Source organism: Rissa tridactyla, chromosome 2 (assembly GCF_028500815.1).
Source record: "Rissa tridactyla isolate bRisTri1 chromosome 2, bRisTri1.patW.cur.20221130, whole genome shotgun sequence".
NCBI lineage: Eukaryota > Metazoa > Chordata > Aves > Charadriiformes > Laridae > Rissa > Rissa tridactyla.
The window spans coordinates 95,564,680-95,590,338 of NC_071467.1; the positions used below are offsets into that span (position 1 = coordinate 95,564,680).

Here is a 25,659-nt window from a genome sequence, read left to right on the forward strand (position 1 = left end):
ATTACTCCACAATACTGAAGGTAGTTGTATACAAATGTGCATATTTCATATTTTTTTATAGTGAAGAAGTGCCCCTGCAGTAACGAGCATGGAAATTTTCTTTTAGTATGCTGTAAAAAGTACTGTAATGACGTCTGCCTGTAGAATGATCTGCGTTACTTTATAATAGGTGAGCTTTCCTTTTACACTTTATAATGCAATAATTTTTTTGTTAATTCCCATTAGAGTACAAAAGATATTGAAGTCTATCGTTATGCGCACTTGAGGATGTCAAAAGTCTCCTCCTTGAACTCATTAAGCAATTGCTAAATTGTCTTCATGTTCTCTTCAGTTCGTTATTGTATTTTATATATTGTCACTTATTGTTTGCTCCAGTGCAATTGCAGCGTGTTGTGCTTCTCTTTGTAAAGTGAGAAATGTGGTGGAAAACATACAGAGGACTTGTTAGCTGTGATTCAAGATGAGGAAGGAACTTCAGACAAGCTTAACCAAGAGTTAGTAAAGTGTTAGCTTGCTGGAGAAGCTTTTTTCCCTTCTCTCTCTTTTTTTTTTTTTGGTCAAAGAGTTTGAATTGTATGAAGCAGCTTCAGTTTCAAGGGCTTTTATGATGATAATTGTCTGAGCACGGAGGATTTTCAGCACAGAGCGGACAGCTTGGTGGCACTGACTATTTTGTGGTGGGGATCTGCCTGCTAGAGGGGTGGTCCACACTTGTGCGCCCATGGGGCAGTTGGGAGCACAGCAGAAGTCCCTCTGGGCTCAGATGTTAAACAGGCAATGCGGGGCTCTTGGCATGCTAACGCCTCAACTTGTTGGCTGATTTGTGGCAACTTCAGGAAATAATTAGTTAGGGTGAAATTTCCCCACTAAAAGTTTTGTAATATTCCCTGTGCAAGCAAATGATAGTTTTAAGTTGCAATACCTACAACAGAAGGCCTAAACACCACTGGGGAACAGCACAGCAAAAACAGTCAATGAGGTGCAACAGGAGAAAACTACAACAACAGCTGTAGCTAACTACTTGGTTAAATTCCTATTAATTAAGCAAACAGTTTCACGAGTAGATGGGGGGAAGAAGTGGGGAAGGGCAGCAGAGAAAGTTAGGCTTTTAAACAGAAAAAAACACCAAAATAATGAATTTTTGGTGTTTTGTTTTTTTTCTAAAGGCACAACATGCTTGGTTGTATGGTATGAACTTTTGTCTTGTCCCAGGGAAGTGGTTCTAGTACATACCTTCAAAGTACTCAGCACAGCTTCTGACAAACATGTATCTCATAAAGTAGTATGGTGCCAAATTTTTAGTGCTGTATATTTGTACTATAAGTTGCCACAAACACACATGAAATTCTTTAAATGCACATTGAGCTACATACAGCATGCATGAAAACATTCTTTACCTATTTTTTTAAGAGGCAGACATTCTTTTTTTTGTCTGCCACTGCCAAGTGACAACTCACTGGAAGCTACGTGTCGTCCCTCAGGCCCCACCAGCGCACCCCCAGGAGCTGCTATTCATACCTGTCTGTCCTACTACCAAAATAAGCCGTCCATCTCAGTGATCGTTTTTCAGAGAAAAGAGATAGATAGAAAAGATCTATTTGATGTTCCAGTTCCTCTCGCTTATTGGCACTGAGATTTTCCTCTGTTCTCTACAACCCACTTGGTTGGTAGCAGAGGTCTTGTTGCATCAGTACAAGTGATTCCTGGATCCGTTTAACCAGAAAAATGTCTCCAGTGCACACAGCTTTCATATATAATCCCTGTAACTGTCTCTTAGTTGGAAATCTATGTGTTAAGCTGCTTTTGGAATGATTAGAAAACGTTTATTTTCCATAGGTGGTGTGTTTTGAATAAAACACAAAATGCCCATGCAAGACAGCAACGATGGAAAACTTGCACTTTGTCCTCACTTTTAGGCTTTAGCCTTTCACGGTGGATTTGTCTGTTATGTGAAGTGGAAATAGGTCCTGTTTTCATTTGACATCCAGTGGCCTACAAAATCCCTTTGGGATATATGAAACGTCCTTCCTAGTCTTTTAATTAATTTAAACACTTTTAACAACGATAAGCTGTTTGTTCCAGATGTATTATTGCTGTCCTAAGAGGGATTTAGTATGAGTGACCTGGTGATATAATCCTTTGTTGAAGTGAACAGTTTTTAGGTGGGGGTTATTTTATATACTTATTTCCTTAGCTCGTGGCTTTTTGTTCTCAGAGTGGATGTTAAATAAGCACAAGTCAGCAATATGATGCTGCTTTCAAAGAAAAAGCTTGTGGCATTCTGGGATGGTATTAACAGGAATATTGTGTGTAAGAAAGACCTGGGAAGTAACTATGCTGCTCCACTTGAATTGATGAGGTTTTTGGCTGGCGCTCTGTCTCTGGCTTAGGGCACCCCATGTCGAGAGGTGCAGATAATTTGGAGCACGTCCAGAAAAGGACAGCACAAACAGCAAGAAAGTATGAAGAGGAAGGCAGTCCGAAGGCAGGCGTAGAAATCAGGACTGAATGCGTTGTTGCATCTAGAGAGAAAAGGAAAATGGGAGAGGTTGATACAGTGATGACTGCGTTGGGCAAGTTCTCCATGCCCATCGCGGGTAGGACCAAGAGTGATTGGCTCAGTTCTCCTCAAGAGAGATGTAGCTTTATACTGGGAAATATGTAGCAAGGGTGGGCAGGTAAATGACCACCTAAGGAAGCTGGGCAAGTCCTTTACAGGAGAAGCTAGACAAGAAGTTGAGTGCGATTCTGCCAAGCACCCTCTGGGCATCTCTGACCCAGCCTCCGTTTTCCTCTGAACCAGCTCGCCAGGGGCCGTGCAGGCTCCAGAGCTGGTGCAAGTGCTCGCGTCCAGAAACAGAGGCTGAAAGCACGGAGAAATGGGGGCTCCCCTCTTCTGATGGGAGCAAGCTATCGTGACTGAGGCCACCAGTGTCTCCACTCCCTTAGCCAACTTCTTCTCTTTCTCAGTTCATACATCTTTGCGCTGCCCTACAGTATGTGAATCCCGCAGGAAAGGGGGGAGAGGAGAGAAAAGCAGAGCTTTGTACCTCATTTACAATTTCTCATTTTCCTCATGGGAGTGAGCGGCACGGCACTGGATGGTGGCTGGAGGCACCCTGCAGCAGCACATGAACAATGTGAGGACAGCATGAGACAGTCACAGGGACCTACAAGCTGGGGGTGGCGAGGGGGAGCCCACTGCTCTAACACCCATCGGCACTGCAGATGAGTAGCTAACTGGTAGTGGTTGTGAAAGACATTTGGGAACTCTTCTTTTTATTCTGTGTTGACTTAGATGTTGCTGATTTGCTTAACTAGTCATTTTTTGGCAGGCTCTTTCACTTACAGAGGAGTTAGAGAAAATACTCATGTCCCGTAAATCAAGAGCAGTTTGAAAGTCACTGGCAAAGCTGAAAATTTGGCTGCTTTTGGAAATAACCAGGAGCTCGGTGGAAGGGGTAGGTTCAAATTTCTACTCTGCCTGATTTGCAGGAGCTTGAATCCAAGCTTCCCACTCCCTGAAAGAGTGCTTCCACCTCCAAAAGTGGTGAAAGTGTTCAAGAGTGGGGCTGTGTTCTTGTTTTGTGAACAGGTTCTATCCTGATTTGGAAAAAGAAGAAAAGAAAAAAGAAAATTTGTTGTGGCATAGGAAAGCTGCTTTCTTCACAATTCCAATGATGACACCAGCACATGACTTAAAGTGTGTGCTGTGTCTTCTGTACAAATAATTGTATCTTTTAAAAAAAAATTGCCATATATTAATCCAATTTTATTTATAATAGATTATTATCTTGTTCCTAGTTAGAGAGAACCACTGTGTCTATTAACTAGATATGCTTTTTGTAGGGCCATTTAAACTTGCCATGCAAATGCCTTCTTGAGAGAGATTTCTGCAACAGTTCTCCACTACTTCATGCACCAGAATGAAAATGTTTCGCTTTAGCATTCTTCCTTTGTTGATATAAAGCTGCTGCTTTTTTTTCTTTCCTCCCCCGCCCCCTTCTTCCTTCTCATGTACGCATACACCCCAGGCCAAATAAACATGTGGGAAAGTCTTCCCTTGCACTTCTGCTATCTCAGAGTCTGCTGTTGACTTCATGTATTTCTGCCGAGCCCAGTTTGTCCATTAACAGTAAAATCACGGTGGAATTTCTACGGAATAACTGAGCATGTTTATGAGAGCAGATGCGTTATTTATACAGCAGACACCAGAGGAACGCGTGGTTGGCGCCGGGGTGCAGACTCTGCCCTTTGCCTATGACACGCAGTTGGCTTCCCAAACGATTTCCCTCTCACAGCCGATAGACATTGACTTTGGCAGCATCATTAGTGATAGACCATATATCATGGTTAATCATATCTGCTGAAAGGCTTTAAAGACTTCTCATATCCTCCTCAAAAAAAACCCCCAGTGTATTTTCTCATTTGAGTTATTTTTAACATAGGTCTCTAGTGTATGGTCATTAAATATACTTTCAACCCTATTTAGCTGTGCTTTATATCCTTAAACTGACATACGTCTGAAGAGTGCAGCATTTGTATGGGGTCAAATTCAAATATACAGTTTTGCCTCTTGCTTTAAAGAAAACTTAATAATTAAGCTCAGATTGACACAGATCAAAACATTGGCAAAAATTGCTGGAAACAGTGACTCATTTTTTATTTCAATTAACAGTTTCTCAGTTTCACATATAAACAGTGAAACTGTCAAAAATAATTATCACCGAGAGAGAAAACCCCTATTTCCCTCCAAGGTAAAGAAAGGAGGCTAAAACAATAGCTGTGTGTGCTGATCAGGCTATCAATGAACCGAAGTGAATCAGAGAGCTTTTTTCTTCTCTTGACAGGAATCCTGTTAGTACTTATTTTTATGTTCTTTGAAATATTGATATATTTACTTGTTTTACAGCCTCTGCTTGTTGAGGAAAGCTTTCAGCTTACAAGTTTTTTAAGTATTTTTAAATGCCTTTTTTTTTTTTTTTTTTTAGTTTATTTGTACAGTGGAAAGATAAAAGTTATGGGACTTTCCAAATTATCAGAGACGTTTTGTTAACTAATCACACTTGTAATCTGGATTCTAATTCCAAACATTTGATTTAAAAATCCTCTGTGGCTCTTTTTGGCTTTTTTAAACTTGGGTTTGGACTCTTTGCTTTTTTCCTGACAAACTTGGGTGCATCTGAACTAGTTGTAAAATTGCAAAAGAAATTTTTGTTGCTCATAAGCTCTGTCATCTGAATACGGTGGGGAAAAAGTTTCTTAAACATATGCTGAACTTGATCTGAAATATTGGCATGATAATTCATCTCCTGTGGAGAAGAATGAAATTACAACATTCTCCTGTTTATTTTTTGTTTCCTACCCTATGTTGTATGTTTCCCAGGATACGTTTCAGGTTCATGAGTTTAAACTGAGATAAATAGCCCTCTCTGGATATTATTTCCACTGTTTGGGAAGACCACATGGAATTTTTACTTCCCGTATATGTTGAGTAATTTGTCTATTTATTCAACGTTAGAGCCTCGTTTTGCTGTTGAGAATGTAAGTAGAAGCAGGTTTCCTGGGGCTGAGGAGATGGGGTTGGGTAGAGCTTGTGCTCAGCTGCCGGCTCCAGCCTAGGCTGGGTTTTAAGCCCATGAATAATCTCCCCAGAGCTGCTGAGATCACTCGTACGCCTAACGCGTGCGTCGCCGTTTGGCTCGCTGTGACCCCGTTTGACTCCCGGGCGAAGGAAACGATGCCTCGGTTGACCTTCGCTGTTTGTTTCTAATTCGTCTGCATTTACGCACCCTCTGATGTCTGCTTTCCATTAACGTGCGAGACTTTAGCAGGGGATTTTTCACAGTTACCGCTGGCCAAACTAAACTCCTCTGGGTGCAGTTGGACACCATCGAGTGTTTTTGAAAAACTGCCCGTGTTTTCTCCTTGCAGACAAGTTCCCCGCAGAGCTGTCTGTGCCGACAACCACTTGTGGCCGATACTCATGCTTGTATCTTCTCCATCGGTACGTTACTGCACAGAAAAGTAAAAACCCACTTCAGTGCTGCCTTATGAGGCTCATGGAACTAGTGTGCGTTGGTTGACCCTTGAGATGTTTACTCAGTTATTCAGCTCTTTGTTGGGAAACGTCCTCTCGTCTATGGAAATTTCCTTGGGTTGGATGCTTTTATAAACCATTACAGCCTGTGTTATCTGCCTGTAATAAAACTAAATGGCTTCCTGTCACCGTAACCCCTATTTAGTCTTATACCCCTCATAATTTTCTGAATCTCTGTATGCTCTCTCCTTTCTTGGCTTCATTTTGGAACAAATTCCCTCTTTTGATTTATTCTGCTATGATACTGCCTTCATTCAAACACCTCCTTTAAAATTTTCCTTTGTAATCTGTCCTTTTACATTTTTCTTCCTCTCTTAACCTCTCTTCATCTTTTAGGGTGGGAGGGGCTTAAGCATTATTGTTCATTTTATTTCTTTAACTAGTACATTGCCTTGATTAAAATATTTAGTTAAAGAAAGAATTCTCTCTCAGAGTTACTAGCTGCCTCTTATATTCTCAGCCATCGGTGCATTTTCAGGGAACCACACATTTATTTTATCGAGTGGGAGGTACGGGGAGCCCTGTAACTGAGCAGGTGTGGTGACAAATGAGCCAGGAAGCTATTCCTCAATTTTAACTCCAGCAGCACTCCTCTCTGAACTGTCAGCTACCGTCTCTTTCTGCCCTTTCCAAGTCTGTTCATACTCACCTGAAAAGCGACATATTTTTTTTTTTCTGCTTTTTCTGAGATGCGTAGGTAGTTCGGGAGCATTATTGTGAAAATGGATGAAGCATCAGACCAATTGTATGATCAAAGGTAAAAGAGTTTCAGAGATAACATTTCCTGCAGGCGTGCATGCGTTTTTGGAAATAAAGCCCTGGCTGAATATCCTATTGCATACTAGCAAATGTTTTGTCTTCGTGTCAATGCCAGAATTTTAATTGCGTTTCTCCCTGACATTAGATACCTAGTCTAAGAAGCTGATGTTGCGCTGCAGCTGGAAGCTGACATGAGACTGAAGTGACATATCCTTCGCTGTGGAATATTTGGCTCCAGCTGTTCCTTCGCGGGGTGGGTTATGGAGACTGCACCTGTGCACGTCGGGGTAGCAGCAGCCCGGGAGAATTCCCTGACATAACATTTGTCTGTGAAACACATACTTTCTCCCTGAGGAAACGGGCTTATGTCAACAAAAATGTAAACTTCAAAAAAAATATATATATGTAGTGCTGGGAAAAGCTAAGCATCTTTGCTCTTAAATGTGTGGGGTGATTAATTTCATGTGCCATATCCCTCACACACACATTCTTCTTCTTTGCCAAAAGCTGAATGTAATTGGAAGACTATGAACATCCATAGTTGCCAGACAGCTTAAGACTGAGATGCTGTGAAATGCAAACAAATGGAAATTTTTCTCTCTTGTGTAAATATGCAAGAATTATTAAGCATTAAATACCAATTGCAAGGAGAATCGTTTCAGATGGTCAAAGATGAACCTGAGGTAGTTCTTGTGTATGCACCCAGAGCAGGAGTCCAGTTAGAGTGGTCTGGACAAGCGGGTTCTGCTCCACACTCTGATTTTGCACCCCCTTGGTTGGTAGGTGTTACAGCAGCTTCCTAAAATAAGCTGTAGAAAGATACAATCCATCGCATAGGTGCCCTCGCATGGGAGGGAGTAATTTGTATTCATACGATTTATTTTCTTTTCCAGATGGAAGTAAACCGTACTGATCCAAAATAACATTTCTGTTGATGTATCTGTGTCCACACTAGGGCAGGTAATGGTTCAGCTAGGTGGGCAGAACACAAGGAGCTTGTAGATACCGAGAAGCTCCAAGACGAGAGGGGACATGGCGAGTCTTGCTGTTATTCTTGTTGTCAGGCGGCTTGCTTCAGTGGAGGAAAATTACTCGTATATGCCCAGGTTGTTCTTTCACTCCCCTATATTTTCCTTTTGCATTCAGATACTTCTCAGGTACTCTTCATCGGGGCAAAGCGCAAAGAAGATTGAGAGGCTCAGGCCACGTGGGGTCTGTTGTCATTTTTTGCTGAAAGTCTGCCACATACGTAATTTTTCTTCTGTGCCTCCATTTACCATCCCTCCTTTTTTGTTCTTAGTTACGTAGCTGATAAGGTCTTCAGAACATGCATGGTTCATAACTATGTGTCAGTGTCCAGGACACTAAAATGCTGATTTTTGTCAAGGTGAGAGGGTAACACAGCTACAGAATAGTTTAGCCATCACTTTTCCTAATTTAAACTTAGCTGCAGCCTGAAAATAAAGAAAATTGTGCTTTTTTGCAAGAAAATTTGTGTTTTAGAAGAACTGCGCCTTACAGACTGAAAATATAAACCTCCTTTACAAAAAGGCAGCTGTACCATTACCATTTTTGTGAACGCATCTGGTCAATGTTGACGTGTATCTTTTCTTTTGTTATAGATTAAAATGTTTTTGAGCGATTGCTTCTGACCCACCATTGCCCCTCTTTGTTTAGCATTCGATTCTGTCAGACCCTTCAAAATGGAGCGTTCCCCTATACTGCCGTTAAGTTGAATAATACATGCATGTGATTTAACCCAAGCTGTCTCCAGCAGTTAGTCGCCTTCTGGAGAGTATCCAGATGTCGCTTGAAAAGAGATGACTGGGAAAAGAATAAACAATTTCACTTGACGAATTGGCCAGCGTATCTGTTGTCTCAGCCATCTTCCAATTCAAAGATCTTGTTCAAATAAAATAATTGTGCTGGAGACATAAGTAGGGTGGTTTTGTTTTTGTTTCATCCCTGAAGGTCAAAGCTTTGTATAAAGATGGTGAAATGCAATTATCTCAGACAACCAAAAGTGAAAACTGAGGTGCAGCCCTTGGGTTAAACTCAGTAGAAAAGCAAAGAGAGAAACCTAGGTAGTCTGGAGTATTTGGCCTCCTTCAAATATTGACAAGATTCCTTTCTGCAAAACAAAAAATGTTTTGGCTCAGAGTGCAAAAAACATGCCTAAAATGTCGTGTGCTCTGCACGGCGCTGGGCTACCAGGTGGGCAACGCTCTCCCATTGCAAGAGCAGTAAATGTGAGAAAAATAAATGGCTCGTTCACTTCTGCAAGGAAAATGCTGCAGCAGCACTGCGAACTCAAGGAGCTTGCTATTCCTGAAGTGGTTTTGCATGATTATTTTTTAGGTTCGCTCCTCAGTTACATAACGACATATGCTTTCCCTATTTACAACGTTAAAACAGACCGTGATAAAAAAAAAAAAAAACCACACACAAAATTTACTCCCACCGCAAACGATATGGCACTGACGTCTACTACTGATACACCGATGCCTTTTTCCACCAAAGCCAGCTAGATGCTGCCTCAATCTGCCGTGAAAAGTCTGTAGTCTCAGAGCCATAAAGTATAGCAACGTGCAAGGCAATGAACCCAAAGAGAAAGCGTCTGCTTGGCAATCAGAACTTGGAGATTGTCCCTTAAAGTGTCGGCAGCTCCCTGGATCTTCCCAGTGTTCCCAGCGGGTATTTTGAGTAGGAAGAAAGAAATGCCTCAGCTAAGCCTGAAGGCACCTGTTGGAAGGTGTCCCAAACCATGGGGCTTGTCAATAGCAGGGATCGCTCTACTCTGGTGGCAGCTGTTTTATGCTCGATAGTGACTGGAAGGAAAATTTCCCACCCAGGAACTGTCAAACACAAGATGTCTGTAGTGTATTAAGAGCTTTAGAAATAAAATACTAGGTTGTGATAGAGGTTTGCTTTATGTGAAGTTTCTCTCTCGTCAAAATAATTTTGAGGAAGAATTGTTTTCCTTTTTTAACACCTGTTTTTGACATTTCTGAAATGGAAAAGCTTTTTGTTGTTGTCAGAATGACTCTGTTATGAAATGTAGATGCAGGTAGGGTAAGAAAGAAGTTATAACGAATATGTTTGAGGGATTCCTGCAAAGAATTCTTGCACACGAAATAAAAATGTACGTTCTAGTACCCCTCAACCGTCCCATGTCATAAACAAATGTGGAAGTGGAAGGGTCAAATTCTCAGCTGTGCACTGGGATTAAAACAAGCAGCAAAGCCCATCTCCTCCTGGCTCCACCCTGTGCCCTCCCTTCCCCGGCACCTCCACTACCGTGAAGGTTTCGAACTTAAACCAGTCACCTGTACCAGATCCTGGACCTGAAACCAGTGTGATGCTGAGGACCCAAGGAATCTTTCTTTTCAGTGGACGATGGTTTTGAGAAAGGGCAGTGCCCGTTTGCGTCCATGTGGAGGTTTGGACAGCCACGTAAGGCCCCGGTGGAGACGCATTGGTGGGCAGAGAGCGGGTGATAAGGTTAAAAGTGCAGGATGGCTGCAGTTTGTCACTGGGATATCAGTAATGCAGGCGTGCCTATGTGTGTTTGGATTCCAGGCACACGTGTCTGAATGTGCCTGTCTAAATCAAGTGGCTGCTCGAAACCTTGAGCAAGTGTCCTCAGCCAGAAACCCTGAAGCCTTCTGCGTTCACCTTCCCCACGCATCGGGAACTGCTGCGGTGGGTTGCAAAGCCTTGTACTTAAGAAATGAAGCGTGGAGAGAAATGAGTCTTCTGTGTGATTATTTCATCCTTTCTGGCTTCTCTGATTCAGTCTGGGGCTGAACCTCTCCCTTCTCTCCCCCTTCGCATTAGCCCCACGAGGCCTCCCTGACCTTACAATCCACCCACGGTTTCCATGTTACTGTCAGCCTCCTTACACTTGACTGATGAGAAATATGTGATTATTCAACACATCATAAAAACAGCCCGAGTAAATGAAGGAGAAATCTGGAAAGTATTTATAGAAAATCTGTAAACAATCATTGCAATTCAGCTATTCAAAGCTGCGCACACATTAGCTGTTGAGCTGTCAGATGTTCTTCAATTCCTTCACCTTTTTAAAAAATTAAGAACTGCTCTGTTACACTCCCAGCCATTTTGTATTTCGTAGACTTCCGTTTGCAGAAACAATTTATTTTTTGAGCTACAATAACTGAGAAGCGATTTATTTTTTTTTTCCTGTGACTGCGCATCATTTCTTTGACTTCAGAGGTTTGACAAGCACCGATTCACTGACATTCCTTGTGCGCTAAAAGGCTTCTCGAGGCGACTGCAAGCACATGCATCTGGTTGCTGTGCACAGCTCAACAGCGGATTCAGATAAGTAGGAAGGAGGAGGTGAGGAAGAAGAAGCCGTGAAACTCTTCTGGAAAGAGGCACAATGCAACGGTGGGACACGCACTGCCTCTGCGAGAGGCGGGGGTGTTTCTTACTCACCATAGCGTGATTTAACCAGAGCGGGATGACTCCATCAAGGCTTTTGGGGTAAACCAGCTCTCGATTGTAGGTATACAGTGTCCAAAAGGATATAGACACAAACTGGAACCAAAATACAAAATGAAAGACATTTCAAAATGAAAGGCAGACATAATTGATGGGATTTGGCTAGTGCTGTCATTTCTGAGAAGGCAAAACATCTCCTACATGAAAAATGGCGATATTGCCAGATAAACTCACGTGTCTCACATGTTACAACATAAAGAAAGGAATTTACTCTGAGGTGCAGTGTTCTGTGTTGATACTGCGAGAAAAACCTCTTTATAAACTGCCAACACTGACATTTGCTGTGGAATACTAGATTAGCTTTAAACTTCTTTTCTTTTTTTTTTTTTTTTTCTTTTTTCTTTGCAGATGGGATCTTTTGATGGTCCAGAAGTTCTTCTCAAGGGATTGGCTGTCAAGCCACAGCGTTTGTTCTGCTCAGTAACAAAGTCAAAACAGATCTCGGTAAGACAGTTCACCCAAAACTTATCCTTACCTTCACAATTCATAAGCCTAATCCATAAACTGCAGGTGCAAGCTGCACCGTGGGCACCCATTTTTTCCCCCAACAGAGGTGGATTTATGGTGGGAGAACTTAACAGGAGGAAATGCACCCTGGCATCAGTTATGGATACCTGGGAGCCGATTTGCACTTTTTTGGCCTGGCTTTGTATTTGAGCACACTTTGTGCCTGGGGTTGGACATCAGGGTGTGAGATGCTGAAGAATGAGACTACCCCGTGCCTCTGTCCTGCGGGCACGGTGAGGATGCCTTTGGGGGGGGGATATGACAGCAGCATCGTGAATACTGCCGTGCAGGGAACATAAATTAGCCGATCTCTCTCCGTCTCCATCACTGGCAGGAATTTTGTAGTGAGCCAGCCGGCTGAGCTGCTTGTGGACCAGATTTAAGCAGCCCTTCTCAGCCCTTTGATATTCAGAGATGGCCGCAGGGTTCATTCACGCAGAGCGGTACCTACGTGCATAAGCAACCCATCGGATCCCGTCCAACCCACAGCACCAGATAAACAGCATTTCGAGAAACAGCATTTTCTGCGAGGGAATAGGTGATCCGTGGTGAATCAGATGTTGGCTATGCCTACAGTCATTGTCCTGTGAGTCTGTTTCTCTCCAGCAATTATTTAAAGCCATGCTGGAGTCACAGAAGGAGATGTGAAATTTTGCTGCCTCTTAGGTACCCTCTCATGTCCTCCTGGCCCGTGCTGCCCTTTAGAGAAATGCCCTAAGTCGATAATTCCACAGCTATTTGGACCGTGAGATTAACAGAGAGGTTACACCTCATTCACCCTTTGGGGGTCAATCTGTGTTCGTTCGGGGACAGCAATCCTAAAGTTTGTGCAAGAGGCTTTGCTTTCGACCGTAACGGGCTCAGCACTGTTTATTCTTCTAAACGGTCCAAATCCATTTTCAAATGGTAAAAGAAAGCCTGCAGCTCTTATCTATTTTATACATGCGCATGTTATGCTACACACCCCTAATCATTTATGAAAACATTATTTTTACGTACAGAGGTTACTTACTGTGGACACTGGGAAAGCCAGGACACTGAAAAGAAGGTCTCTGCTGGAAATTACGCACTTAGCACATCGCAGTTTCTTAATTAGTCTCAACACATCAGCCAGGAAGGACACCCCATAGAAGACAGCCTGCAAAACCTAAAGTAATTACACCTAATGAGGGAAACTCATCCAGCTTTAATTAGCACGTTTCTCAATGAACTCTGTTCCTGCTCTTCAGGGAGCTGTTTTGTTCGTGAGCTGCAAGCCCGCGTGAGGGAAATAGCTGTTGGCTAAATCTTTTTTACTAACTGAAACTGATTAAATAAAGTTGTTCGGGAGATAACTTTAACAGTATCTCGTTTAACAGACTAAACAGAGATGTGTGATGTGATTCAGAGGGGAGGGGTGGAAGGACATGTTGAAAGCCAGCTCCTTCACGCTTCCGATGTTAATTGTTATGTTCAATGTATCTGAGCAGGAGCAGAGGGGAGAACAAAAATACGGCAGGAAGTGTTTCCTACGAAGCAATTGCCAGGTAGCTTCTCCCACCATTTAGCCAACACAGGGCCTGCTCTCCGGGGACTCAGGGTGCCCTTGTTCTCAGCGCCAAGTAGCACAAAAGCGCTCTAACGTGAGAATTAGGTGCAGAAGTTACCAAAACCAGAACCTCTTCTGCTGAACTCAGAGGGATTCAGGAAAGAATTTCAAGTGCTTAGAAGCAGAGATGCGGACTTCAGTAATTAAAACTGAATAACTTAAACAATTTATAACTAATGAATTTTGGAGTTGGGTAAGAGGCGTGTTGTGCTTTGGTTTGGCGGGGCTTTTTTCTTTCTTTAAATCATTTACAAGTAACGAGGGCAGGGTTGTTTGGGGAGGGTGCTAGGAGGATTTGGTAAAAAATTAGGTAAGCGTGCAGTGGCAAAACAGAATTCCACAAATTGTGTATGAAATTGTCAGAATATTGTGGCTTAAGCCAATGTTGCTTTTCTAATTACTCCGTTTTCTCTCCTAACGCTACACAGTGGATGATGCTGAACCAGATTTGTCAGACGCACGAAGGCAAAACCCAGCAGAAGAATACTTCTCCCACTACCTTGCATTCAGCACTGAGTCTAGTTCAGCTCTCTTAACTCATGGGGTGGCCTCTTCTTTTTAAGGTTGTCCCAGAGTGCTGCAATATGGGGAGTGCAGCCCGCTGCAAACGCTGGACCAGCTAGCAATGCTGAAATGGAAAGAGGCCGCGTTATGGCTTTCAGGATGAGATCTCTTTTGCCATGATCTTACTCTGAATCAGATATTTATTTAGAGCGAAGTGTCTGAAGCTGTGGCTGATTACTTCACCAGTTTCTGAAGGAGCCGAGAAGGGTGGTGCTTGGGAGGGGACGGAATTAGTGCAATGCTTTTCCATCAGAAATTCTTCTGTTATCAAAGTATCTGAGGGAAGAAGGGGTCTGTGATTTCACCATGCCCATCTTCAAATAAGGGTTTCCGCATGCTTCAGTTTGCAAGTTTGCAGGTCGCAGGGTCACCTTGGGCAAGGTATCGGAGGTCGTGCACCACCAGGTTCAGCCGCAAAGCCCCCCCCTGTTTCCTCTCTAGAGCGTGGGGTGAACAGCCACATTCTTACATAAAAAAACAAACAGCTTCCTCAGCACCCGTATATGGTTTTGCTCAATTTTGAGGCACTCGAACCAGCTCTTTTAAACGTGGTTTTCTCTCCTTTCTCTCTCTCTCCCCAGTATCACAATTAGCCTCTGTAACTGCAGGCGCAATCTCAGTCAGGAGGGATTCAGCCCTCCAAGTCAGGGGTGGGTCTAGTTGAGAAAAGTCCGCGCTGGGGCTCAGCATGCTCAGACCCAAGCACGTGTCCAACCCAAACCTCTGCCCCAGTCCTCGGCCTCACCAGGGCACCAAAACCAAGTCCTCGACGAAGAGCTAAGAAAAGCCTGGTAATAAACAGAAGCTCTTGTTACACCCTGTAGACTCAGCAGTAACTTTCTGTAAAAGGCATGAAAAATGAACATGAGGGTGGTGACAGTCTGGTGACACATGGTGACTAATTGCCAATAAAGCAATTAGGGAGAGGCCTGGTTCCCAGAGGATGGGGTTATTATTATCTTGTTCATGGTCAGCCTTACATTAATCATGGGACAGGGATAGGCTTCTTCTTTCCCCCCCCTTCAAAATTAACTAAAACAAACATTTCTGAAAAGAAACAGTCCCAAACCAGCCACATTCTCAGACCGGTATTCTGTCATGTGCAGGGGAGGACAATGTTATCTTCCTTATGGAAAATGCTTATCCGAATGTGTAACTTGACCCATTTCTCCAGCTGAACGTGGAGAAGCACAACTCCTGAAAAAGTTTGAACTCCATCTCAGGAGCTCGTTTTTGCGCTACTCGTAGCTCTACCCTTATCTGTTGATGTGGGTTCAAAGGGGTTTCAGGCAGTTTGTGATCATCTGTATTTTCAGGAGCAATGGAAGAATATACAAGTAATTTTTCAAGCCAGGAAACTGAACCTGGCTAGAACCATCCCTAGTAATGCTCAGTCTGGCAGGGCGCACCACCGGTAGACTCGGGTCAGATCTCCAAACCCGTGCTCTTCCAGGCTTATTCCTGTAGGAAAAGTGCATCCAAATCTCACAGCCCTTCACTAATGGGAAAACATTGACATTAAAAAAAAAAAAAAATGACATGAAAACATCAAATTATTCCAGATGTCCTGTGAATTTCCCAAACAGCGGTGCTGGCGCTCAGAAATCCATTGCAGCCGCGCATGGAGTGTAAATCCGCTGGCTGTAAATGAAGAGGATACCCTAAAGTATTCCCACGCGAACAGAAGGAAGACTGGAAGCATTCAGAAAGCTAATGATTAACCCAAAGAGGGGAATATGGATATGATTATCCCTGTTGAAGAGATGCTGCTTTCCTCTCTAGACCCCGCAGAGCTCCATGGCGCTGGGTGCTGTAGAAATGCTTAATTTGGCCAGATTGATTTTCCAAACTGAGAGTCGTAGTGACAAACCTTAATTTTTATCTGCTGCAGTGATCAAAGGGATGTTTCTGTTTAACTAACCTGACATGATTTACTTTTGTGTATAAGATCTGGCCATATGTGTATATTGGAATCTCCAACTAGTACAAATAAATCGGGCTCCAAGCTCTGCCTTTAAGGGGGGGTAAATCCAATATTCTGAGTAGGCTATTAGAGATAACAGCCAACATTTAGTGTAGACACACATCCATTCACATGATAGCAACCTGGAAAATATGTATACTAAACACTGGGTCTATTTTGGAATAAATAAAAAACAGCTTTCAAGAGAGGTGAAAAGTATTTAAATTATGAGAAACAAAAGCGTAAGGAATAAAATGGGGCAGGAATGCAATTAATAATTTTTAAAGGTGCAGTGTGCTCTTTATGCAATGATTTACTAATAGATTTACAGCAGTGAGCAGTTTTTTATGAGCTTGGATATTTCAGGCAATGAATGATTCAGCTTGTACTGTTTTGTGTCGCAGACGAATGAATACAAAACCATTTTTATCTGTTGTTTCTGCTTGTTCAATAATTGGTCAAGGAACTCCTTTGATACAAAACCCACTTATCTTCCCCCCCCCCCAAAAATATTTCCTTTCTGAGTCTTGATTGCTATGATCATTAACTAGATAAATGAATCTGAAGTAACGTCAGAGCTGGAGCTCTCTTGGGAGAACTGCATGACTAGCGAGGAATTGAATGAAGTGCTTAAAGAGGGTCATATCTAGAAAAAATTCTTCAGCATCCCTCCAGCAGAGCTGGAGTCAAGCTGCATTTCCATCCCCAGAAAATGTCGTGTTTCCCAGTATTTCCATTTCGGATGAGAGCGAGCCGGCTTTCCACAGAAGGAAACTTTTAAATACAATTCCAAAGAGCCAAGAGGAATTTTGGGGGGAAAATTTCCAAGCGATTCAGCCAGCCAGTGCCAGAAGCCAGGCAATCGCAGTCTGGCAGGAGACAGGCAGAAGAGCTGGACGAGAACCCTGCCTGCCTGGCTCTGGGGAAGCCTCCAAGGCACATCCGAGCCCTTTCCAGTGCGGTGGCTCTGCTGAACCAGCACAGCCCAGTGGGAAGCTTTTCCCTGCTCTTCTTCCCCGGGAATGCACCTCCCAGCATCCTGAGGAGTTTCCTGGAACTACCTCCAAAAGCACAGAAATATAAAAGCGTCGGGTGTGCACCTGATGGATGTCTGCGGGTGACAGCCACCTCTTGCTCCTTGATGTCCCTCAGCAGCAGGGAGTGGTTTAATGCCAAACCACGGGACAACTGCTCTAGGAGCTCCACAGCCCCCTGGGCCATATTGTCTTCTCACCGTCTTCCTCACGCATACAGCAGCTCAGGAAACTTCTGTCACCCAGGGATACCCTCAAACGTTGTCCAGATCAAGGGGAGAAGCGGGAAAGAGGGCATTTCTCTCCCCGGGGCCCTTTCACTCTTTGGCAACCCTTTCTTGAAAAAAACCCCACATCTCTGCAGAAGAAGGACTACTGGCCATGAAGGAGTAATTTTGCACACCCTGCCCCATTGCCATGTTTTCTGCGTGAGAGAAAGGCAGCATCTTCAGCCCAAGCCATCTCCCTGTTGGCTGACAGCTCTGTTTTAGCACCGGGATCGAACCAGTAAGCAGTTAAAAGAGCGGAGACAGAGGACTGGAGAAGTGGAGCAAGGGCCCTCGCTCACAGAGATTTAATGAGACCTGAGCTGTTCAGCAGATTCGTAAATGAGCTGGGGAGGGGAGTGAACACTGAGATGGTAAAGCTTTGTAGGTTTGGTTGTTTTTTTCTGTCAAAGCAAAGCCTGACTGCAAAATTGCCAAAGAATCTCAGGATACTGAGTACATGGAAGATCAAATAGCAGGCGAAAATCAGTGTTGGTAAGTGCAATGTAATGCATTTCAGAAAAAAAGCAACTTCAATCACATATTTTTCAACAATAGGTTCTAAATTAACTATCACCATCCAGGAAAGAGATGTTGGACTCGCCATGGATAGTGCTCTCAAATTGCTGGCTCCTTGCTCACCAGTAATCAAAAGGACAAATAGAGAGTTAAGAATTGTTAAGAAGAAATACACAACAGACAAGGCAACACCTTTAGGCCACTGTATAAATCCATAAGCTCATAGCTCCACCACTGCAGCCTGTCCTACTTACCCCTTCCCGAAACTAAAAAAACTACTGAAAAGGGCGTTAAGGATGTTTTAATGAAAGAAGCAGCCCTTTGTGAAGAGAGATGAAAAAGGCCCGGGAAAGTCGGGTAGAGGTCTCTAATAACTGGCAAAGAAAAAGTGAGCAGGGACGGATGATTAAATTATAAGACAGAAGTTAAGGGGCATCCAATTCAGTTGTCGGGACGCAGGTTTACCCCAACAAAACGAACTGGCACGTTTGAGTTGTGGCACTCATTGCCACAGGATAGGGAAGGCATCAGAAGTATAAACGGGTATGTTTTTCTTTCAGATAGATGAAGGGAAAGCTTTGAAGCTGGATGATCATTTCACTGAGTATTTCTGCATCCCAAAATACCGAGTTGCTTGCTTTCTCCTCTTGATATCGTGCTTTAGACCTGTGTCATACACTGGGTGATAGATCTTATTCTAACGATGCCAGAGTATGGTGATGCTTTTCTATCTGAGGGTGTGGGTGGTACTTTAACGGGGCCAGCTTTACACAAAGACCAAAGGAGAGGAGCTGGGCACACGGGGAGCAGCTTGTCTGGGATGTGGCTGGTGGTATTTTAGTCTACGGACACATGTCCCAGCAGGACGAACTGAATATCCTTAAGGCTGTTGAATGCTGACCGTTTGATTGCTGTCAGAAAAATTAATTTTTCAGAAAAATTAATTTTTAAAAACATCATGAAAAGCCTGGGTGTACTTATACGAAGGTAACACAGTAACAAACCATGCATATAGCATCCTGACTGCAGCGACATATGTGCCCTCATCCATCCACAGCGGCTTGGCCACTGAGAAGGGCGCTGTGGCTCCCTGAAGCCCGCCCTGTTGTAGCCACCTCATGTGCCATTCACGGCCTCTTGGTTGCAAATATTTCACAAAATCACAGAGTGGTTGAGGTTGGAATGGACCCAGATTTCCCAGCCCTCAGCTGGGGAGCCCCTGGAGCTGGGGAGCCCTTAGGCTTCCATTGAACTCCACCATGGGGCGTCTCCTGAAGAGTAAAAGTAGAGATAAACATACTCCGGGCCAGACTTCCCACTGGCATTTAACTCTGACAGTCACACAGAATGGATGAAAGGCCACGGAGGTCCCTGCAGACATCCTTCAGATTAGCAAGTGTCCCAGAAATACGTCCCTTTTAGGAACCTTCTCCACATACCCAGTCTTTCTACGCCGCTGCCACCACTGCCACAAGTCACTGATGAACCACTTGGACTGTGAACAAGCCTCCTCCCCCAGGGTATCTCATGTGCTCTCATTTTGTTTTCTATCTTTGGAGAACCAGAACTTGTTATGGGCTATGTTTTTCTGTGCATTTTTAGGAAATGCAGCAAGCAGTGGATTGCACTGTTAAAACACACGTAATAATGTCACAAGCATCTCTCTCCGCAGGCTGGAATTTCTTTCCCTCGTGCTCTCGACTGATTTTCAAACTAAGCTTGTTCTCTGAATGGTGAAATTAGCACCATGCTATGCTCTATTTTACCTTTTCTGGAACTTACGAGACATAAAAGCCTATTAAAAAATTGAAGCCATGCTCCAAGCAGCATTATAATGCGTATTGAATTAGGGGTTAGATAACAATGCAACAAACTGCACATGTCCTGGGCTGGACATACCCTGCCTTTCTGCCTCTTCCCTCACTGATAGCTTGCCTCTTACAAAGAGGCAACTAGCCTCAGAGCACTTTCTGAAAGTCAAGCAGCTTGCCAGCCAGTATTATTTCTGCGTTAAACCTGCGAATGCACCTCACAGCACAAGCATGGATCCCTACTTAGTTTCCTTCGGGGTATAAACCGTTAAAGGAAGGAGTTTAACAGCAGCAAATATACCAGCTGCATATGTCTTGAGGCACAGATGGCAGACAAACAAATAGACATACTGGTATCACTGTACAACACGATTCGCTTACCAGATTGAGGACTGTCAAATATTTCCACTGCCCACCGTAAAGGAACACTTCAGATGGCCGCTCTTCTGTTCTTACATGCGTGATCGAATAGGTGATGAAAATATACCAGACAAAAGCAAGGCAATGGTACGTTGTGAGAGTAGAGATTTCCATGCTTTAGCTACGAGCAAGTGATAATCGGTCCAAAAGCAGCTTTTCTCTTAAGGTCCTCGCTCGCCGTGCATGGGAAATGGCAGGGCAGGAGGGTTTGCTTCGGAGCAGACTCGGGATGCGTTGCCACTTTGCTCTCGTCGAAAGGAATATTCACAAGGCTGTGAACTTTGCTTCTATTTGTTGCCCTTCTCACTGTACTCAGATAGGCTGGGGGCGGGGGGGAGGCGAGAAGAATAGGCTTATTCCCTGGATTTAAATGCCTTGCTCAAGATTAGTGAAGATTAGTTGCAGAGTTACATAAGTTTTGGGGTGTGTTTTTTTTTTCTTTTTGCAAAAGTAGGGGGAGCTTTGCTGCTGATTTTGTGTAACAGGCTGTCGTGCTCCAGGTAGCGCGTGAAAACAAGCGGCATTTTCCCTACTGGTAGCTATGGGAGCAGCCATGTCTCCAGCTCAGCCTGGGAAGCCTCTGAGATGAGGGGTTTTTTTTTCTCCTCATGCCAAAGGAAGAAGTGGGAAACATAACGGTCTGTGAGAGAGAAACGAGTTGATTTGTTGATAGGCAATGGAGGTGGCAAGGAAGCTGAGAGTATTCGTAGGCAGAGGTCCTTGGGCTTCAAAATCACTGCGAGCGTTGACATTTTTTTTTTGTGGGAAAAGGCTCTGCCGCCTTCCCGCCGCTCCACGCAGCTGGGATCCGTCACAACCACGCACGGCAGGTCAGCCAAACCCCAAGTCGCTGTGAAGCTCTGGCAGGGATGGGGACACAGGGCAAAGGCCTTGGGTGACAAACCCTAAGCACTGAGCAGGGCGTCTCACCTACCTGCCGTTCACCTTCAGACAGCCCCTCTTCCCTGGCGCAACATTATCGCGCCGTCAGGGCTGGAGCACAGAAGAGAAGAACTGATGTGCACGCAGTGACCCTAAAATGAAGCGATCAAAAAAAAACACTTCCCATGGAAACGTTCATTTTTCCCTCCCCTCCTGCCAAGGGCAGCCCTAATTAGCACTGGAAAATACAGACGGCATTTCCTATTTGGGCCAGAGTCTGCATAATTGCAGTGCTGCCGGCTGTAAGTGCCACCTGAGTATTTTACAGGGGGCCTTGGTGGGGAGCGCGTTCCATGTCCCAGCCTGTGCCTGGACCTTCCCCGGGCAGGATGGGGAGAGGGGATGCTCCTCTGGCCCCTGCGCAGGCTGTCCCCATGGGCAGGGCTGGGCTTCAGCCGAGCAGACCTCATTAAGGGATCCCTTCTATCTTTTTTTTTTTTTCTTTTTTTCCACCCTTCTAACTGGCCTGCAGGCAGCATTGAGCAATCTGCTGTGTTTTGGTTTGTTTTGGTTTTTCTCTCGCATTTTTTTTTCCCCTTGATACTGGACGTAAGGCTCCATGCGAGATGATTTCCTATGAACTCAGACAGCAATGTGCATGTGTGTTGGGAAACAGCCCTTGCACTAAGGCCCTTCAATATCCTCCTGTGTTTCATTGACTTCTCCTCTAATTCACATTCCCCGCATCCAGACTCCCCAAGGCATTCCAGCCATCACAATCCCAATGAAATATTTCTGCCTCACTTAGAGGAAAAATAAAGGTGTAGGTCCTTTTGTGGTTGGCTGAGGTTGGGGGAGAAAACCTCTTGATGGGGGGAAAAAAAAAAGGAAAAAAAATGGGAATATGTTTTTTGGACTCTGACAATGTCACTGGTCTTGTTTTAGGAAATCTAGCAGAAAAGAGTTTTCAATTGCCTTTCCTTTACAGACTTTCTGGGTAGCTGCTTCCTCTGTTCCACCTTGTTAAGACTCATCCCTGTGACAAAAGGCAGGAACAGAATAGGACTGTGGCATGGAAGGACCTTTTTTATTAGGGATTTGCATATCAAAGGCACCAAGCAGTCAGCACTTAACAAGTTATCTTCACACCACTCTTTCTGAGGTTTTGCTGTAGTGCAACTTTAAAAATGGGAAGGCATGTGTATGTGCCCGAATGTATGCAAATGAATGTAAATGTATGCAAAATGGCAAGGTATGTTTTTTGCTTTTCTGGAGGATTTTTGGCCAGTATGGCTGGGAAGGTGTCAAGTACGGTGACAGTTTTCTGATGTGGACACCTGTCCCACAGACTGAGACCATCTGCTTTGTTTTTCTACATACAAGAAGCAAGATACTTATCCCTCAGCCTAGATTAGGGATGAAGTTCGCCTGTAGAAAAATGGCAAAGAAAGGATGAGCACCCGATAGGATCTGAAGTCCAACACCCCACACTTCATGGAGCCTTTCGTATTTCACTGCAGCCAGCAAATACACTGGAAAGGTTCTATCTTATGCCTTCTCTCCGTGGCTATGAACATCTGCTCGGCGGAACGGGCAATTCATCCCAAAAGTTTTTGCAGGGGGTGGGAGAGAGGAGGGAGAAGGAAGGAGCGCATCGGGGCACAAGCAGATGTGCTGCTGCTGCTGCCGATCTAGCGGGATGGTTGAGGGAAATACCGTCTTCCATCTGCTGGGTACCCCACCCCAGCTCACATCTGCTGCTCCCCTGCAGCTGAGCCACGTTCACGCGCTCTGCCAACGCTCCCAGCCCGCCTCGGGGGCTCCTCTGATTTCAGCAGTGACAGACGACTTTGTGCTGAAGCCAACTGGGAGCTCCCGCTCCGCCCGTTGGCTGAAGAACAGTAACGAGTAACCGCAGCCGCACATCACCTTGTGCACACAAAATGTCCCCTGCTCGTGCCCTCTTCTAGGGCAGCGGGTTAGGCCAGCTTGCCCGACGCTGCACCGAAATGGGCTCGACTCACTTGTATGGCTCGTACGGTTCAGGTACAGATCTGACAGCCAACGGTGCAAACTGGCAGTACCTTAGACCAACGTGTCTGTTCGCAATGTCATTGTGTGTCTCCGCTGATGGGCATGGTATGTCCAGGCTACCCAGCAGTCCCCCTGTACGTCCATCATTACCACATGGTGCTTGGCTTCCCCCTCAGCCTGCCTCTGAGGAAGCAGCTGGTAGAAATAAATATTCCTGCTTCCTCACAGGCTGGCGGTTTGCTTAGAGACCAGTTAGGCACCTTTCAAATAGGCTTCGATATTCTTGCAGCGGCAAGGTTTGCTCTCTGTCAGAGCAGCACCCAGCAATGGCAGAAGCAGCGAGAGCAAGGCAGGAAATCACTGGCAGGTGACAGCAGTTAAGGCCAGGTGGGAGGGAAGGATTCAAAGCACAAGCGAAGCCCCAGGAAAGATTTGGGGGCCTAAGAAGCAAATCGGGGTCTTTGTGTCTGGCTCTACTTCTCTAGGCACAATCTAATAACAAGGGACTGATGCGCAAATGGGACTTGACTCAGTCAGAGGGAGATTTTTACAGGGTGAAGGAAAACATGAGGAGCTGGGTGAGCATATTTTTCTCCTAGTTTTCTGAAGCTTGTTTCTCTCCTCAATGCAGTTCTATTTTCTCATACGTGGATTTCAGAATTTATTTGTTTTTAATTTACTGTTATTATAAGCTGGCTTGCGTTAAGGGCGGCGTTCCCTGAAAGTGGGCTCTGGGGCCTTTCTTGTACGGCATCCTCCATGTGTTATGTGATGTGTCGAGAGTTAATAGACCCCATCTCTGCTACATTCTGGTTTAGTTGCAGGTAATGCAGGGCTCTGTGTGGAAGAAGCATTTTTCTGATAAGCATCAGCCAAGAAAGCTTTTTAGCGTGTAGCGTGAGGCCGCCTGGGCTCCTGTGTCCCTGGGGACATCTGTAATAACGATTTGCTCCGTGATGGCCCTGATGTATGAAATGAAACATAATTGACAAAATTGCAAGCCTGGCATAGTCTGCTCCAGGCATCCTCAAATCCTGAGGCAAACTCCCCCAAATCGTGTGGTTAGTGTAACTCACAAGATTTAATTCTTCCTGGTTTTATTTGTCTTGGGCTTTAGCAGATTCTATGGGACTCGGTTTTCCAATTCCTTTTCACAGCTGTGTGAACAACAAGCATAAAAGTGTTTTAACTACTAATAAAAGCCTTGCCCAGCGACGCAGCAGCGATAGTGACAACTAATGAAAATCGATTAAAAAAAATATCCTGAGATATTTCACTAAAAATCTAAGAATGGGCAATGCTGCAATATCAATCTGCTGTGTGTGGCAAGCCAGAAAGTTACACGGTTGAAAGCTTGTGAATCCTCCTGCACGGGCATCTCCTCTTTATCTTGTGTGAGTTTTTGTTGTGTTGTTTTGTGTTTTTTTTTAAAATATATATTTTTAAGGAGAAAACAGAAAGCGGTTTATCTCATCTTAATACACTTGTTCTGAATTGGTTTTAAAAAGTTCTTCCAAAACAACAAAATCCAGAAGGATTTTTCAGTCCCAAAGTGATGAGTCGTGTATGAGTAGAAACTGGATTCAGTAGTCGGAAGCACTCACGCAGATTTCGGAGTTTTTTCCTCCCGTTGAGTTCCATTGGCTTTTAAACTATGTTTATTCAGATTGCTAAATGAAATGTCACTTCAATCCAGAAACAAAACTTCCTGTGTAACAATGACTTGACGTTTCTGACTTTTTTTTTTTTAATGAATGAAAATGATGACATTAATCAAAACAAAACCTTTTCAGCTAACAACTTGGGTCCTAAAAGTAGGTATGTTGAAAATAAGAAACAGTTGATTGGAAAAATGCGTGCCTATCTTATCTCCACCTTGTAGTGGAAATTAGTAATCGTTTGCCTTATCACCAAAGCCCAGTAGTATCCTCTCCCTTGGCAAGGTGAGTACTGCTTAGAAATAAAAGGCACAGTTTTCACTGATTCTCAACACCTTCCAGAACTTACCTGCTTTCTGAAGAGATATACAATAGTGCTTCTCAATTTTACCTTTTCCCTTTTCTGTCAGAAATGCACATTTAATCTTTAACCATTTAGAGAGATTGTGCACAACCAATCTGAAGTTCAGAGCCAAACAAATGTGCCACGGTGCACTGGGGAAGAAGTAGCAGGGTATTTTTTAGATCTTGGATGCACAAGGTATGCCTGGTTCTCATTAGACACTTCCATGCTAGATAACTGTGGTGGGCAAGCTAAGTGATGCATTTATGTTCATTTTTTTCTTTGCCCTTTCTAGAGAGGGACAAGAATGTACCAGCTGGTCTTGCAAATAGAGCTGTGTTTGAAAACATACTGCACATCAAAATGCTTTATGATTTGTGTGGGGTTTCTCAGTCTACTACTGAAATGCAGCAACTTCTAGGGCAGGACACAATAACTCTGATAGAAGAGTCTCATAAAGATTTATGAGTGGTTGTAGAAAGCACCTTGTTGGACTGATGGGATAAGAAATGCAGGTGGCAGAGTAGAAAAACCAGGGAACTCGCTCTTCTTTCACGACTGTAAGAAGACATCACTTGTGGCTTTTTTCTACTTGCTGCTCCAAAGATTAGCAGGTCTAGTGTATGTGACTCTTGACTATCTGTGGCCTATGTATATCATAAATAACCATTTGACAGGCAAGAG

At 44.1% G+C, this 25,659-nt stretch overlaps 1 protein-coding gene and 1 long non-coding RNA gene across 16 annotated transcripts in view; one reads left to right on the plus strand and one right to left on the minus strand.

Moving 5' to 3' along the window:
• The window catches only part of LOC128905217 (uncharacterized), a 46,881-nt gene extending 30,334 nt beyond the window's left edge, over positions 1 to 16,547 (plus strand). For 4 of the 15 annotated variants that reach the window (XR_008464777.1, XR_008464778.1, XR_008464781.1 and 1 more), the window contains 6 exons: positions 3,336 to 3,461; positions 5,387 to 5,544; positions 5,935 to 6,007; positions 6,798 to 6,857; positions 7,005 to 7,112; positions 11,735 to 16,547. This is a non-coding gene — a long non-coding RNA (uncharacterized LOC128905217). Of the gene's footprint in view, positions 1 to 61; positions 3,462 to 5,386; positions 6,008 to 6,789; positions 6,858 to 7,004; positions 7,113 to 11,734 lie in introns of all 15 variants that reach the window. The other 11 variants (XR_008464786.1, XR_008464780.1, XR_008464791.1 and 8 more) reach the window with 11 other exon arrangements.
• The window catches only part of ADTRP (androgen dependent TFPI regulating protein), a 33,364-nt gene extending 13,065 nt beyond the window's left edge, over positions 1 to 20,299 (minus strand). The window contains exons 1-3 of the mRNA XM_054190948.1: positions 20,020 to 20,299; positions 12,906 to 13,040; positions 11,321 to 11,422 (exon numbers count right to left, since the gene is read on the minus strand). Coding sequence (XP_054046923.1) covers positions 11,321 to 11,422; positions 12,906 to 13,040; positions 20,020 to 20,172 — 390 coding nt within the window. The 5' untranslated portion in view covers positions 20,173 to 20,299. The remainder of the gene's footprint in view (positions 1 to 11,320; positions 11,423 to 12,905; positions 13,041 to 20,019) is intronic.
• Positions 20,300 to 25,659: the final 5,360 nt, after the last annotated feature.